General features: G+C 44.7%; 2 protein-coding genes across 2 annotated transcripts; both read left to right on the forward strand.

Annotated features, from left to right (window-relative positions):
• Window positions 1-5,486: 5,486 nt before the first annotated feature.
• Window positions 5,487-7,615, forward strand: LOC310801630 (gamma-crystallin M2-like; the record flags this gene model as incomplete). The annotated part of the gene is made up of 3 exons (XM_083665697.1): window positions 5,487-5,519; window positions 6,473-6,715; window positions 7,319-7,615. The coding sequence occupies 3 exons, from the start codon at window positions 5,487-5,489 to the stop codon at window positions 7,613-7,615; spliced, it is 573 nt and encodes a 190-aa protein (XP_083521823.1).
• A 1,048-nt stretch (window positions 7,616-8,663) lies between these two features.
• On the forward strand, window positions 8,664-14,491 carry frs2a (fibroblast growth factor receptor substrate 2a). Its single transcript, XM_083666398.1, has 8 exons — window positions 8,664-8,732; window positions 8,903-9,045; window positions 9,573-9,668; window positions 9,798-9,889; window positions 10,434-10,620; window positions 11,575-11,709; window positions 12,525-12,679; window positions 13,353-14,491. The coding sequence occupies exons 4-8, from the start codon at window positions 9,824-9,826 to the stop codon at window positions 14,472-14,474; spliced, it is 1,665 nt and encodes a 554-aa protein (XP_083522524.1). The 5' UTR covers window positions 8,664-8,732; window positions 8,903-9,045; window positions 9,573-9,668; window positions 9,798-9,823; the 3' UTR covers window positions 14,475-14,491.
• The last annotated feature ends 634 nt before the right edge of the window (window positions 14,492-15,125 follow it).

Raw genomic sequence — 15,125 nt, forward strand, 5'->3', positions numbered from 1 at the left:
CACTCTCCTTAAATAAAGTATTTTTTGCCGATTGGCGGGCAAACATGCTCCGCTGTGTGGCGAATTACACACGTGAAGCTCAAATCAAGAAGGACAATGTGCAGATATTATTTTTTTTTAAAGAAAAAAAAGACGTATGTTCACAGCCCTCCAATTGTTTCCCAGCGTTAAAAATACGGCCCAGTCCTTATTTTTCGACAGACAGTGGACGGAAATAGACGCCGAGTGAACACTCTGGCTCCCCCTTGTCTTTTTTCTTCTTCTTCTGCTGCTTCATCTTCTTCATCTTCGACGGAGTTTTAGGGCGTTTGGCAACCTGAATGGTGCATTACCGCCACCTACGGTGCCTTGTTCGGAAACCCTCATGCTGCCAATAGCGAGACTTTCATGTCAAACGGCGAAAGGAAAATTAAACTAGTCCCCTACCTAACTGAAATACAACACGTAACACAGAACGACCAACCCCTAACCCCTCCAAACAAATAACACACGAAGTCCTACACCCGACCAGATTCTGGGAGGGTCGGAATCTCAGACAACATAGCCTGCGTGAATGCATGAATACCGCTTTACGACGTTTCACAATTGGAAACCACTGATATATGTAAAAATCCATTCTTCAAGGCCAAATTTAACAGATGTCTAAGCATTGGTGGTTCAGTGGTAGAATTCTCGCCTGCCACGCGGGAGGCCCGGGTTCGATTCCCGGCCAATGCATGACTACACTTTTACGACGTTTCACAATTGGAAACCACTGATATATGTAAAAATTCATTCTTCAAGGCCAAATTTAACTGATGTCTAAGCATTGGTGGTTCAGTGGTAGAATTCTCGCCTGCCACGCGGGAGGCCCGGGTTCGATTCCCGGCCAATGCATAAATACCACTTCACGACTTTTCACAATTGGAAACCACTGATATATGTAAAAATTCATTCTTCAAGGCCAAATTTAACAGATGTCTAAGTATTGGTGGTTCAGTGGTAGAATTCTCGCCTGCCACGCGGGAGGCCCGGGTTCGATTCCCGGGCAATGCAGGAATACCCCTTTACGACATTTCACAATTGGAAACCACTGATATATGTAAAAATTCATTCTTCAAGGCCAAGTTTAACTGATGTCTAAGCATTGGTGGTTCAGTGGTAGAATTCTCGCCTGCCATGCGGGAGGCCCGGGTTCGATTCCCGGCCAATCCATGCAGCTGTCCTTCGGGGATGTAGCTCAGTGGTAGAGCGCATGCTTTGCATGTATGAGGTCCAGGGTTCAATCCCCTGCATCTCCAAGATACGGCCTTGTTTTTAGGCAGAGGCACATTCTGCATCCAACGCTGACCCTCTAAGTTGGAAACGTGCAGATCTGGCAGCCACCTTGGCACCCTTCGATAGCTCAGTTGGTAGAGTGGAGGACTGTAGGTTCAGTAACAGTAATCCTTAGGTCGCTGGTTCAAATCAGGCTTGAAGGAGGAGAGTATTTCTTTTTTTTTTTTACGACTGTTAACAAGGTATCTTTCTAGGTGTACATCGGACGAGGGCTGTGTCTCCACAAAATTTGTTCCCTGACCGGGAATCGAACCCGGGCCGCGGCGGTGAGAGCGCCGAATCCTAACCACTAGACCACCAGGGAGAGACTGTTGGCCTGCATCTGTGATGAGGTGTCCTTGTCTAGACAGTCTTCCAAGTGTCCTGACTCAGCACAGCCATGACGGTCAACAGCAGCGTCTACCATGCTGTCGCTCTGTGTTCCAAAAATCTATGCAGCTGTCCTTCGGGGATGTAGCTCAGGGGTAGAGCGCATGCTTTGCATGTATGAGGTCCAGGGTTCAATCCCCTGTATCTCCAAGATACGGCCTTGTTTTTAGGCAGAGGCACATTCTGCATCCAACGCTGACCCTCTAAGTTGGAAACGTGCAGATCTGGCATCCACCTTGGCACCCTTCGATAGCTCAGTTGGTAGAGCGGAGGACTGTAGGTTCAATAACAGTAATCCTTAGGTCGCTGGTTCAAATCCGGCTCGAAGGAGGAACATTTTTTTTTTTTTACGACTTTTAACAAGGTATCTTTCTAGGTCTACATCGGACGAGGGCTGTGTCTCCACAAAACTTGTTCCCTGACCGGGAATCGAACCCGGGCCGCGGCGGTGAGAGCGCCGAATCCTAACCACTAGACCACCAGGGAGAGACTGTTGACCTGCATCTGTGATGAGGTGTCCTTGTCTAGACAGTCTTCCAAGTGTCCTGACTCAGCACAGCCATGACGGTCAACAGCAGCGTCTACCATGCTGTCGCTCTGTGTTCCAAAAATCCATGCACCTGTCCTTCGGGGATGTAGCTCAGTGGTAGAGCGCATGCTTTGCATGTATGAGGTCCAGGGTTCAGTCCCCTGCATCTCCAAGATACGGCCTTGTTTTTAGGCAGAGGCACATTCTGCATCCAACGCTGACCCTCTAAGTTGGAAACGTGCAGATCTGGCACCCACCTTGGCACCCTTTGATAGCTCAATTGGTAGAGCGGAGGACTGTAGGTTCAATAACAGTGATCCTTAGGTTGCTGTTTCAATTCCGGCTCGAAGGTGTCTTTCAGTGGTCCAAAAATCCCTGCAGCTTCATTTTGGGGATGTTCATTTAGGACAATTTAAGCAAAAGACAACACACATTTATTCAACTCCACATTTGATTTATTATAAATCACACATACACACACACACACACACACACACACACACACACACACACACACACACACGCTACTGTTAAACCCTGTAAATAACAAATAAACACAACTGATCAATTAAAACTTGGTTGTTTGTCTTTGAACCAAAACAAAAGTTGGATTTGTATGTTTTGTCAATTTGTAATTTCAACAATGAATAATTTTACTTTTCACTTTTTTTTTTTAAATCATGTAAAAAACAAATGTCATTGAACAAAAACAAAAGTTGCAAGTAGTAAGTAATTACAATATATACAGCAAGATCTCGCCATTTTTAAATTCTCCTTCTCTTCTCTGTGTGTGTGTGTGTGTGTGTGTGTGTGTGTGTGTGTGTGAGTACGTGTGTGTGTGTGTGTCTCTTTTCAGTATGTGTGTGTGTGTGTGTGTGTGTGTGTGTGTGTGTGTGTGTGTGTGTGTCTCTTTTCAGTATGGAATCAGAAACTTACTTCCCCTTTTCAGGTGTTTAGAACTCTGTCCTCTGTGCCTGGTTCCGAGAAAACACTACAGCACAAACAGATACAAACATAATATAAACATAATATACAAGATACACATGTACAAATAGTATAAATACATTGTAAATTCCATAAATAAACTATATACATTTACATGTTAATTGTCCCGTTGTAGAAATTACACTTTTGGGAGGTTTATTGAATTAAAACATTGTGGGCACTGCTAGGCAGCAGTCATATCACATGCCTCCTGGAATGTAATGTGTAACTGTACAATGTACAGTAAGTACTGTGTAGTTGGGCTAGGCTGTCATTATGCAGAGCTTTGTAGACTATCACTGTAGTAGTATCTAAAATACTCGCAGGGACTTTCAGAATAGCTCGCAACACCTCCTCTAGCCACATGACCCTAGCAGTAGGAAATCGATGTAGATTTGACTATCGCTGTAGAATCTTCTGTCTTCAGGATTGGTTGAGAAGACTATAATTTTGCAGTGTACTGTACTTCACTACACACTGTACTACCCTGTTGGTGTAGTATCTACTCTAGATAAATGATAACGCATACAGCATTAAATACATCCTTGTAAAAGTGACTTTCCTTTATTGGCGCTGCTGGTGAATTGGAAGCAGTGCCTCAGCCTGATAAAGTATACTGTGATTGTAATTCGAGAATGAAAATAACAGTGATCGGTTTGAAGAAAAAACGGTCTGAATGCAAGAAAAATGTCTGACTCTTTTCCTTGGAGATGACTCTTTAGATGGCTAAAAATATGTTACCTCCGTACTGCTGTAGAGAATGCACGGGAAAGTTAAGGAATCTTTAAGCGGGACGCGTGCCGAGCTTTGTGTTCCGAAAGGCTCCGTAGCTCAAGGTTGGGGATGTAGCTAGTTTCACATGGTCTCGTGCTCGGACTCCAGCAGACAAGGATTGTGACTCGACAAAACGTGTTCCCTGACCGGGAATCGAACCCGGGCCGCGGCGGTGAGAGCGCCGAATCCTAACCACTAGACCACCAGGGAGTGGGTGTTGGCTTGCATCTGTGACTGTGTCTAGACAGTCTTCCAAGTGTCCTGACTCAGCACAGATATGAGGGTCAACAGCGTCCTCTACCATGCTATGGCTTTGTGTTCCAAAAATCCCCACAGCTCCAGGTTGGGGATGTAGCTCAGTGGTAGAGCACATCTATGAGATCCAGGGTTCAATCTCCTACATATCCAATAAGCCTTGAGTTGCTGTCTATGGTGTCCATTTTAGGATATCCTCAGTTCTCAGTCAATAGAGTTGTCAGATCAAAAGGATTTATTTCTCAATCAAACTCCTATACTCCTTCAGGTGTGAGACCAAACTGCCATACTCCCTTCTATATTAGGCTATATTCCCTTAGGCCTTCGAAGGCCATAGATGAAAAGGCTATACCCCCTAAGGATCTTAGGCAAAAAGGTCACTGGCTATTAAGTGTCCTGCGATGAAAGCTGGTGAAGTGTAAGCCATAGCTGTATTGTTAATTTTGTACTTGACTGGGAATGAGAGCGTGCACTGACTGATTGTGTAGGCATATTGGGCCTCATTTATCAAACCTGAGCAAAAGAAATGTGTGTGTAAATTGTTTGTTTGATTAACACAAACATTTAGGCTTTTAAAAAAAAAAAATTGTATTCAAATATGTTACTTAGTAGGTCCGCACAAAATGTACAACTGCTCCAGACCACTCGTACAGGCACGTTATGTAGGTGTTGCGAGTCATTTGACACAAAGTTTATATTTACAAATGGGTTATTATAGCTTATATAATAGTTATTATAGATCATCCATTTATTTATTCAAGAAGTGGAGGTAATTCACATGGTTGGCTACTTATAAAAGCAATCTTTAAAATGGGGATGGTTGTCATAGCCCAATTCTATGCATAGTTTAACATCAAACATTTCCAAATGTTTAGTGTTCTGTATAATACACTATTGTGTAGGGTACAATAGTAATAACATTGTATACATTGTTGTCATGGCTTTTGTGTTTGAAGTGGGGGATTTTGGGAGGTGCCCACTGAAGGCCTGGGCCCAATAGACACAGTTAGTCACTGGTAAAAAGGGCCACATGTCACTGGTTCTTTGACAAGGTACATTGAAATATGCTAAGTAAAGTATTTTGAGGGGAGCCAGTCCCTGGAAACAAGGACCAACCTCAGTGCTCAATGGGCTTCTATGCCATGTTGCTGGGTCAGGGGGTTTGCACAATGGGGCCTCTGGCTGTCAGGTATAAAAAGGAAGGTTTCACAGGTATGAAGTCAGTTCACTAAGAGCAGCAGCAACACACTGAACCACAATGACCTCCACTGGCATGAACATGATGGGCAAGGTAAGCCACGTAAAATGTTATTATATGTGTATATATGTTTAGATTTTCACAGATTGTTTCACTTACGGGCCCCATTAAGCCATCAAACAGGCCTCATTGTGCAAAGTTGCCCAAAGACAGACTGTTTTGTCGACAGAAAATGTTACAATATGTGACTTGCTCCATAATTTTCAGTCGCTTGTGCCCCTAAACATATTTTTGAAAATCTGTGTGCCACCGGTGAACCAGGCCGGTCCCGATGACCAGACCTGGTGAAAATCTGTGCTCCACAGGTAGACTAGTATTAGTTTGATTCTGGTAAATCTCTAGTTAGGGTTATGGTTACATATTACAAACTAAGTTAATGTTAGCTAAGCTACTACAAGTTGTACTAGATAGCTAACCTACACATCAACCTGAGAATTGGAGCTACCTAGTTGTGTAATACAAAAAATAATAGCTAAAAGTCTACACTTGGAGTGAACATTTGATGTTTTTTTTTAATATTTTCCTACCTCCCTGTATGGTTCCCATTTGCTCAAAGAGACAAGTTGGCCCTACAGTGAGGAAGTTCTTCTCTGTCGTCTTCTGTGGTAACCGGTTTTGTATTTACATTCAAATGTTCTGGTCCAACGGCAGTTATGTTCACATTATGATTCTCATCAACTTGTCACTTTTGACTAGTGTCAGTGATGCTGATCTGATCGGCCCAAATCTGATATGTAGAATGGTTGTCCGCTTTCAGCCCATGTTCTGGAGCTGGCAGTGGCATGTGTGCTGAAAATGGATGTGCCTTACAACTGGACTTGCCAGCTTCAAAACGGGTCCGGCCCAAAGCCTGGGTCAAAGCGTTGAATACAATCGTACTGATCTGAGAGACTTTCGCAAGCAGTGTGATTGAGAATGGCCCATGATGTATCCTCTTGCTTTGTATGTTTGGATAATTAATCAAAATGATTCCTGTTTCTTTTCAGATTACCTTCTATGAGGACAGGAACTTCATGGGTCGCTCCTACGAGTGTAGCAGTGACTGCCCTGACATGTCTTCCTACCTGAGCCGCTGCCACTCCTGCAGGGTGCAGAGCGGCTGCTTCATGGTCTATGACCGCACCAACTTCATGGGCAACCAGTACTTCATGAGGAGGGGCGAGTACTCCGACTACATGAGCATGATGGGAATGAGCGATTGTATCAGGTCTTTCCGCCACATCCCCATGGTAAGCCTTTGACCAAGTCTAAATTCTGTTAGGTGGTATCCATATATATATTTATTTATCTCTCCCCCTTAAAATTCAGATTTGCTTGTTGCGCCTATGGTCAGCCTTATTGTAATGTGTATACCTGCGTCCAGTCCCAAATAATGAATATGATTTATTTACTACATAACAATTCATAATAAACACAAAGGCCTGAGCGTTTAAAGGCACAGCCTGGAATTTGATCTGCTGTTTAATTGTCATTTTATTTTATGATATATAGCCTATCCATTGATTCTCAAACAATATGACTTATAAATGCTTAATGAGCTTTGTAAAACTCTCTTATATGGTCATAGCAAAACATATATAGTTGTTTTACTTAATTGTTTGTAAACAATGTGTTTGTAAACATATATGTTTAAAACTATCATTTAAATATCACAGACTGTTGGTCCTTGTATGCAGAGCTCTATCTATGACTTTCACAGAGGTCACATTTCCCCAGGCTCATCTCTCAACTTTATACCAAAACGAGTAGTGAGCCTAAATAAATGAAGGATTGCACCTTTTACCAGTGTACAGTACAATTCCCAATAAAACGTGTTCTTCCTCCTACTACAGCACAGAGGAAACTTCAGGATGAGAATCTACGAGAGGGAGAGCTTCGGAGGTCAGATGCACGAGATGATGGACGACTGTGACTCCATCATGGATCGTTACCAGATGTCCAACTGTATGTCCTGCAACGTGATGGATGGCCACTGGCTCATGTATGAGCAGCCCCACTACAGAGGCAGGATGATGTACATGAGGCCTGGGGAGTACAGGAACTTCAACGAGATGGGCATGGGCATGGGCCAGGGAGGTATGAGGTTCATGAGCATGAGGCGCATCAATGACTCCTGTCACCAGTGGTAGAAATTTAATTAATTTAAGTATTTAACTTAATTGCCAAAGTATTTGACATTGTCTATCTACTGATGTAAATCACTGAATAAACATCTCTGACAAAAAAGCTAAATGTGTGTTTACACTTTCCACAACCCCATGTCATATCCCACACACCACCTATGTTCATATGATACAATAAACAGATATGATATTGTGGTTCATTCATGTTGGAGAGCCAGACAGAGTGCCTGAGTATATTAGTGCCGTGGAAAGGTTTTCACCCCCCTGCACAATTTTCATATTGTTCTACCTTAGAGCCTGAAATTGAAATGGCAATAAAAGAGTTGGTTCAGGATTTTTGAACCATATTTATATATTCTACTTATCAGCAGTGCTGTCGATGGATGGGTTTTTGGAGCTATTTTGGAACCTGTCATTCATATGGAGCTCCTTCACCAGATAGCATTTTCCACATGCTACTGGAAGTACTGTAGATAGGGTTACAAGTTCAGTCAAAAGCACACAAATAAACTCCACCTCACACTTACAACTAATAATAAAGCGTTGGCAGTCCATCAAAGCTAATTATATTTTTAATACCGTCACATTGAAGTCAAATCAGCTGCAGCAGATTTAATTTTGATTCACAGAAGATTCACCATCACAAGTCACACATTTAGCAAATGAGTTGTATTCATTCTCAAATTTAGTTGAATGCTTGCAAATCTTATTGAATGTATTCACACATCAAGTTACATGTGTGCAAGTTCTGTATTTATTCACACATCACGTTACGTTCTTGCAAGTGTTGTTGCATTTATTCTGAAAATGAGTGACATGCTTCCAAATGTTTTTTTCAACTACAAAACTGAATATACAGGTGCAACTCATATTTTACATGTGTAATTAATGTTTTTTGCAACTACAAAACTAATTATACAGATGCATTTCATATTTTACATGTGCAAATCATACCATACAGTACATGTCATTAATTTATCTTCATAGGAGAGGCTCCCAAAACCTCATACCCGCGTCTGCGCAATGAGTCTCATATTCACCACATTGGAGATTCTTGCCTCAAACTCGGAGCCAAGTTGCTGTGATTTAGCTAGCGAGCTAACTAAAAGACGGTGCGATCAAGGTAAATTAGCTTTTCAAAGGGAACAAAAACATTTCACTGGATTTTTTCCCTCTACATTGAAACATTAAGGATTATTCTTGCATTTATATCGCTTTTCGTTCCTTTTTGTTCGTAAACATGAATGGTAGCCACCTTTGAAAGAAGTTGTGATTGTTTTTTTGGCGCTCTAGCACGAAAGATGGTGGTCGTGCTAACTGGCTAACGCCAGCTTGCTGCTTCAGAGCCAACTACCACCAGCGATAGCACATTGCCAAGTTGCTATCGGTTGCGTCTGAAAAGTTTGGAAAAACTATCGTTATATGTTCAGTGCCTCGTAAGTTTTACCTATCTTAATAATGTATTTTCTTAGACATAAACGTGCATTTATTATTTGTCATCATTTGATCAGATGAAGGAGCTACCTAGCTTGTCTAGCTAATTAGCTTATTCAGCCAGCGGACAGCTAGCTGGCTAATTAGCTAGCTAGCTACATAGTTAACAAAACACGTCTGATGAAGTGTAATTAGCTAGCTATATTGGCAATTGATTTAACCATTTGATTAGTTAGGTAGCTGGCTGGTTGGATACTTATGTTTAGTAGGTATATGATTAACAGTTACATTTCGCTCGCCAATTCGCTAGTTGCCATCTACTACTCGGTCCAGCTAACCTCCCTAAGTGTACTCATTCGTAAACAAATAATAGTTAGTCGCTATCTTATAGGATGCTCGCTTGTTAGCTACGTTAATATAGTAGCAAGCAAGATTACCGGCCAATTAGCCTATTTACTTTGGCCCGATAAAGTATCTAATAGTAAAATATGACTATAACTGTTAGTCACCTATTCCTCTCTGTGTACAGGCCTACTAGCTACCGTTTCTGTTGGCAGAGCAGTTTCAGCATGAGTGTCCCGCAGCCACTGAGGATGGAACCAGGGACACTGGTGGCTGGATCTAGGTGAGTAGCGCTCTCCGTGCCGAATGATCTCTCATGTATACATTGTTGGCCTAATGCATTCACATGATGTTTTAACCCACCCAGCCTATGTCGTGCTGAACTTTCACCCACCATTCCTGTATGTTTCAGAAATCGGATGGTGCTCTGAAGAAGCCATGGGTAGCTGTCTAAGCTGTCCAGAGAAAGAGTCAATCCCAGATAATCATCAAAGCAAATTCAAGGTAGGTCTTTGCCTTGGTCTGTTAAAACATATGTGGATATAATGGCTCTAATTTTCATATCCAATTATAAATACAGACACTCGCATTGACGCTTATAATGGGGTGTATTATCTGGCAGAGAATGAGGATGTAAGCATATGCAAATGCATGTCCATTTGAAGGTTTTTGTTACAGTAAAACAATGTTTTCTGACATTTTCATACTTTTAATGTGGTCTAATGTTAACCTGAGCCTATATTCCATGTTATATATTTTACCACATGTACTTGGAAACAAGAATCCGCACACCTCAAATTAATATGATAATGATAATAATATATGGCATTTAGCTGACGCTTTTATCCAAAGCGACTTACATTGCAGTGAGTGCATACATTTCAGTATATATGGTCCCAGCAGGAATCAAACCCACAACCTAAGCGTTGTTAACACCATGCTCTACCAACTGAGCCACAGAGGACCACAAATGAACGGGAACCATATAATCCCCTTGAGGTGTGATTGTTAGTGTGATAACTCAGTGTGATTGTTCTGTGGTTGCCAGGTGATAAACGTGGACGATGATGGGAACGAGCTGGGCTCTGGTGTTATGGAGCTGACCGACGCTGAGCTGGTCCTCCACACCCATCGCCGCGACGACGTCAGGTGGCCCTACCTGTGCCTGCGCCGCTATGGCTACGACTCCAATCTCTTCTCCTTCGAGAGTGGGCGCCGCTGCCAGACCGGACAGGGTAAATGAGGCTCTCTCCCCCCCCCCCCCCCCCCCACTGCAGGGTTTCTGTCCCACCCAGTAATGGTGAAGTAGTGCACCATTTATTTGTCTGTTTATTTGCCTCGGATCATCCTGCACAATGCGCATGTGGCACCAGAATTGGCGGTCAAGCTCATTTGCATTTGTGGGCCAGGAATATTTTAGTAGGAGCATTTATTAACCCTTTTTTTTATTTTGTATTTATAACAATTGACTAATAAACAGTACCTGGCTATATAACAATGCAGAGACACTATATAACATTATCTATAACACTTATATAACACCTATAACACTATCTATAACACTATAGATCTTAGCTGGTCTCTTAATCAGGTGAGACTGACATCATGGTCAGAAATGTCTTATGGACCATTTTTGTTGTAGATGAATCCAATGTTGATGATGCCACACTCATGACACAAATGTCTGCCATTATTTTTGGACCCCATGCTTTCAAAAGGATGAGTTGGCGAGAGCTGGGGGTTTGGGAGGGTTTCTGTGTGTTCTTGGGTTTCGGTAAGTCAGGCTTGCTGTGTTTCCCCACCTCATGCAATGTTGACATAATACTGTGACCGCCAGCACAGTATTCATTGCCGCAAATACCAGTGTCTGTGAAGTGTTGTGTGAAGAAGGAATAGTAAATCATAGTGGTGTTACTCCTTGTACAGTGTTTTCTTGCTGTGTGACAGGACCATGTGTGGTTTGTCCCTGGTGTGCTGCCATAGTTGTAGTTTGTGTTTTTTTGCGGCATCTACATATTCTATAAAGTCTTTCCGAGTGCTTTATCCTTGTCTCCTGATCTTTCCACCTATCTAGCTATTCCCTCTCATATCGGTGAAGAAAGGGAGACAAGAATACAAACAACCAGGACAGGTTTAAAAGTCCCCCAAAACTGTATTGCACTGATATTGACTGTGTTTGTTGTGTGCAGGGATCTTTGCCTTCAAGTGCGTGCGTGCGGAGGAGATCTTCAACATGCTGCAGGAGGTGATGCACAGCCACAGCATCAGTGTGGTGGAGGAGGCCGTGCTGGACCCCAACCACCAGGCCACGCACACACCTACTGGTGAGAGATGAGTGATACACACACATGCACACACACACACACACACACACACACACACACACACACACCTACTGGTGAGAGACAAGTGATACACACACACACACACACACACACACGCCTACTGTTGAGAGACGAGATGCACACACACACACACCTACTGGTGAGAGACAAGTGATACACACACACACACACACACCTACTGGTGAGAGACGAGTGATACACACACACACACACACACCTACCTACTGGTGAGAGACGAGTGATACACACACACACACACACACGCCTACTGTTGAGAGACGAGATGCACACACACACACACCTACTGGTGAGGTACGAGTGATGCACACACACAAGCCACACACCTACTGTTGAGAGACTACTGATACACACACACACACGCACGCCTACTGTTGAGAGACAAGAGAGGCGCACACACAAGCCACACACCTACTGTTGAGAGACTACTGATACACACACACACACACACACACGCCGCACACACCTACTGTTGAGAGACGAGATGCACACACACACACCTACTGTTGAGAGACGAGTGATACACACACACCTACTGTTGAGAGACTACTGATACACACACATACACAAGCAATCCACACACGCCTACTGTTGAGAGATGACTGATACACACACATACACACACGCCTACTGTTGAGAGATGACTGATACACACACATACACACACGCCTACTGTTGAGAGATGACTGATACACACACACACACACACAAGCCACACACGCCTACTGGTGAGAGATGAGTGATTGACCCGCCACTGTTCTCCTACATCTGTGCAGCTCAGGGCTACTCTGTCCCCACGGTCCCAAACGGCATCACCCGCATCCCATCTGTGGGTGAAGCCCCCTCCACCCGCCACCCGTCTGTGGCCAGCACCCGACTGCCCTCTGTGGGTGAGGAGTCCACTCACCCCCTGCTAGTGGCTGACGACGCGGTAAGACATCATGCCTAAGCATGGTCCTCTGTGGCTCAGTTGGTAGAGCATGGCGATAACAACGCTCAGGTTGTGGGTTCGATTTCCCGCTGGGACCATATATACTGAAAAATGTATGCACTCACTGCAATGTAAGTCGCTTTGGATCAACTAAATTACACACATATATAAATAAATAAAAAAAAAAAAATATATATATCTATAAGCATGGTGACGCATCAGAGAGAACGATGGTATATGGCCTGCCCTCCCGCCATTCTAATGCCCCAATACATAACTTTTTGAAGGTTGGGTGGCAACGTTGTCTTGTAACCTCAGTAAAGGTGTTTATTCTATCATTCTGCAGTTTCTCTGTTGCTACCTTCCTCATGAAATGATGTGTTTATATATGCCATTTATATATGCCATTTAGCTGATGCTTTTATCCAAAGCGACTTACATTGCAGTGAGTGCATACATTTCAGTATATATGGTCCCAGCAGGAATCAAAAGCATTGTTAGCGCCATGCTCTCCCAGCTGAGCCACAGAGGACCATGCATTTGACTACGCAACATGGATTTTGGATGTCAAACAGAGAACATCCATTTTCCTACTTACGGACTCTAATCTGATGTCATGTCAAAGAGTGGGGACTGCATGATGTTGACCCCATCTCTCCATCCTTGCTTTCAGGTCCACACGTATGTGAACACTACAGGCCTGCTGGACGACCAGCCCAGCCCCCTGGCTGCCCCGAGCCCTCTGGACAGCCCCGGCTCGCCCCAGTGTCCCCCCACACCCCCACCCCCACGGGCCCCAATTGAGCCTCTGCCCCAGGCTCCCCAGCCTGAGCCCCAGGTAGTGCTGGAGCCCCAGGGGGTGCGCTTCGTGCTGGGCCCAACCCCCGTGCAGAAGCAGCTCATGGCCAAGGGTAAGCAGCAGATTGGGGATGGAGAAGAAGGAGATGAAGACGGGGCGGAGGACGGTGAGCCTGGAGAGACCAACGGCCTTACGGACACACCCTGTGCCACGGAGGCCCTGCCCCAGGGCCAAACGCCCCACACACACTCCAACGGCTCCTCCTCCTCCTCCTCAAACGCTGCCCCGTTGACTGCCCCCCGCCGCCAACGCCCGCCCCCCCTCACCCCCGACACTCAGAATGTCAACAACTCTGCCCAGCGGAGGACGGCTCTGCTAGACTATGAGAACCTCCCGGCTCTGCCGCCCGTCTGGGAGGCCCGCAAGCTCAGCTCGGAGGAGGAGAACAACGGTGGGCGTGGTGGCCTCAAGACGCCCTCCCTCAACGGCTACAACCACCACCACCACAGCCTCCTCCATCACTCCTACTCCCACCCACTCTCGGCCCATCCCCTGTCGGCAGCACTGGAGCCCTCGCACAACTACGTCAACACGGAGAATGTGACGATGCCGCTCAGCGCCCGCCGGCCCGAAACGGCCTGCCGCCGCGCGGAGGGCCCCTCGGTCTTTAACTTCGACTTCCGCCGGCCGCAGCCGCTCGGCCCCGAGCCGCCGAGGCAGCTCAACTACATCGAGGTGGAGATGGACAACAGCACCTCCTCTGGCGCCGCGGCCAGCAAGGGCTCCTCGGATACCAGCAACCCCCACACGCCCCGCACCCCCACCTCGCCATTGCCGCCCACCACCCCCACGCGCCGCACCGAGCTCTACGCCTTCATCGACATCGAGCGCACCGCTGCCATGTCCAACCTGCAGAAGGCCCGGCCACGGGACGATGGCACGTCGAGGAAGACGCGGCACAACAGCACGGAGCTGCCCACCAAAAGCACTGTTTGACCACGCACCTTCTTCTATTAACACTTTTAAATATATATATATATATATATATATATATATATATATATATATATATATATATATATTGTGTGTGTGTATATATATATATATATATATATATATATGTATATGACACACACACACACACACAAAGCGTGAAGGCACACAGAGGGGCCTTCTTTATAAACACACACATAAGATGGAGACGTTGGAAACACATTTAAGAGACTCCCAAAAAAAGTGCTCTTAAATGAGATGACTTGACTTTTATGTGGTTACCTGTAAGGGAAATTCAGGTAGACCAAAGTAGGTACTTTTGCCATATACCAATTTATTCCTATGGTAATATAATACCTCTTCTCCTTCACTCATTCTACAGTGCATTTTGGGTTGTTTATTATGTTAATAAGACTGGACTGCATTCCCCCTCCCCTCCCTCCCCTCCTCTCCTCCTCTCCTCCTCCTCTCCCCTCCCCTCCTATGGTACAAATCAGTATTACTGACCAAAGCATTCCATTTAGCATTTTTGTATGATTCACTACATGCTGCTGTAATTTCAGTATCTGAGGATTACATGGTACACTACATTATGTTTCTGACTATGTACAGTAGATTCTGGCACAATAAATGTCTGTTCTGTTTTTATTTGTA

Source organism: Argentina silus (assembly GCF_951799395.1).
Source record: "Argentina silus genome assembly, chromosome: 3".
NCBI lineage: Eukaryota > Metazoa > Chordata > Actinopteri > Argentiniformes > Argentinidae > Argentina > Argentina silus.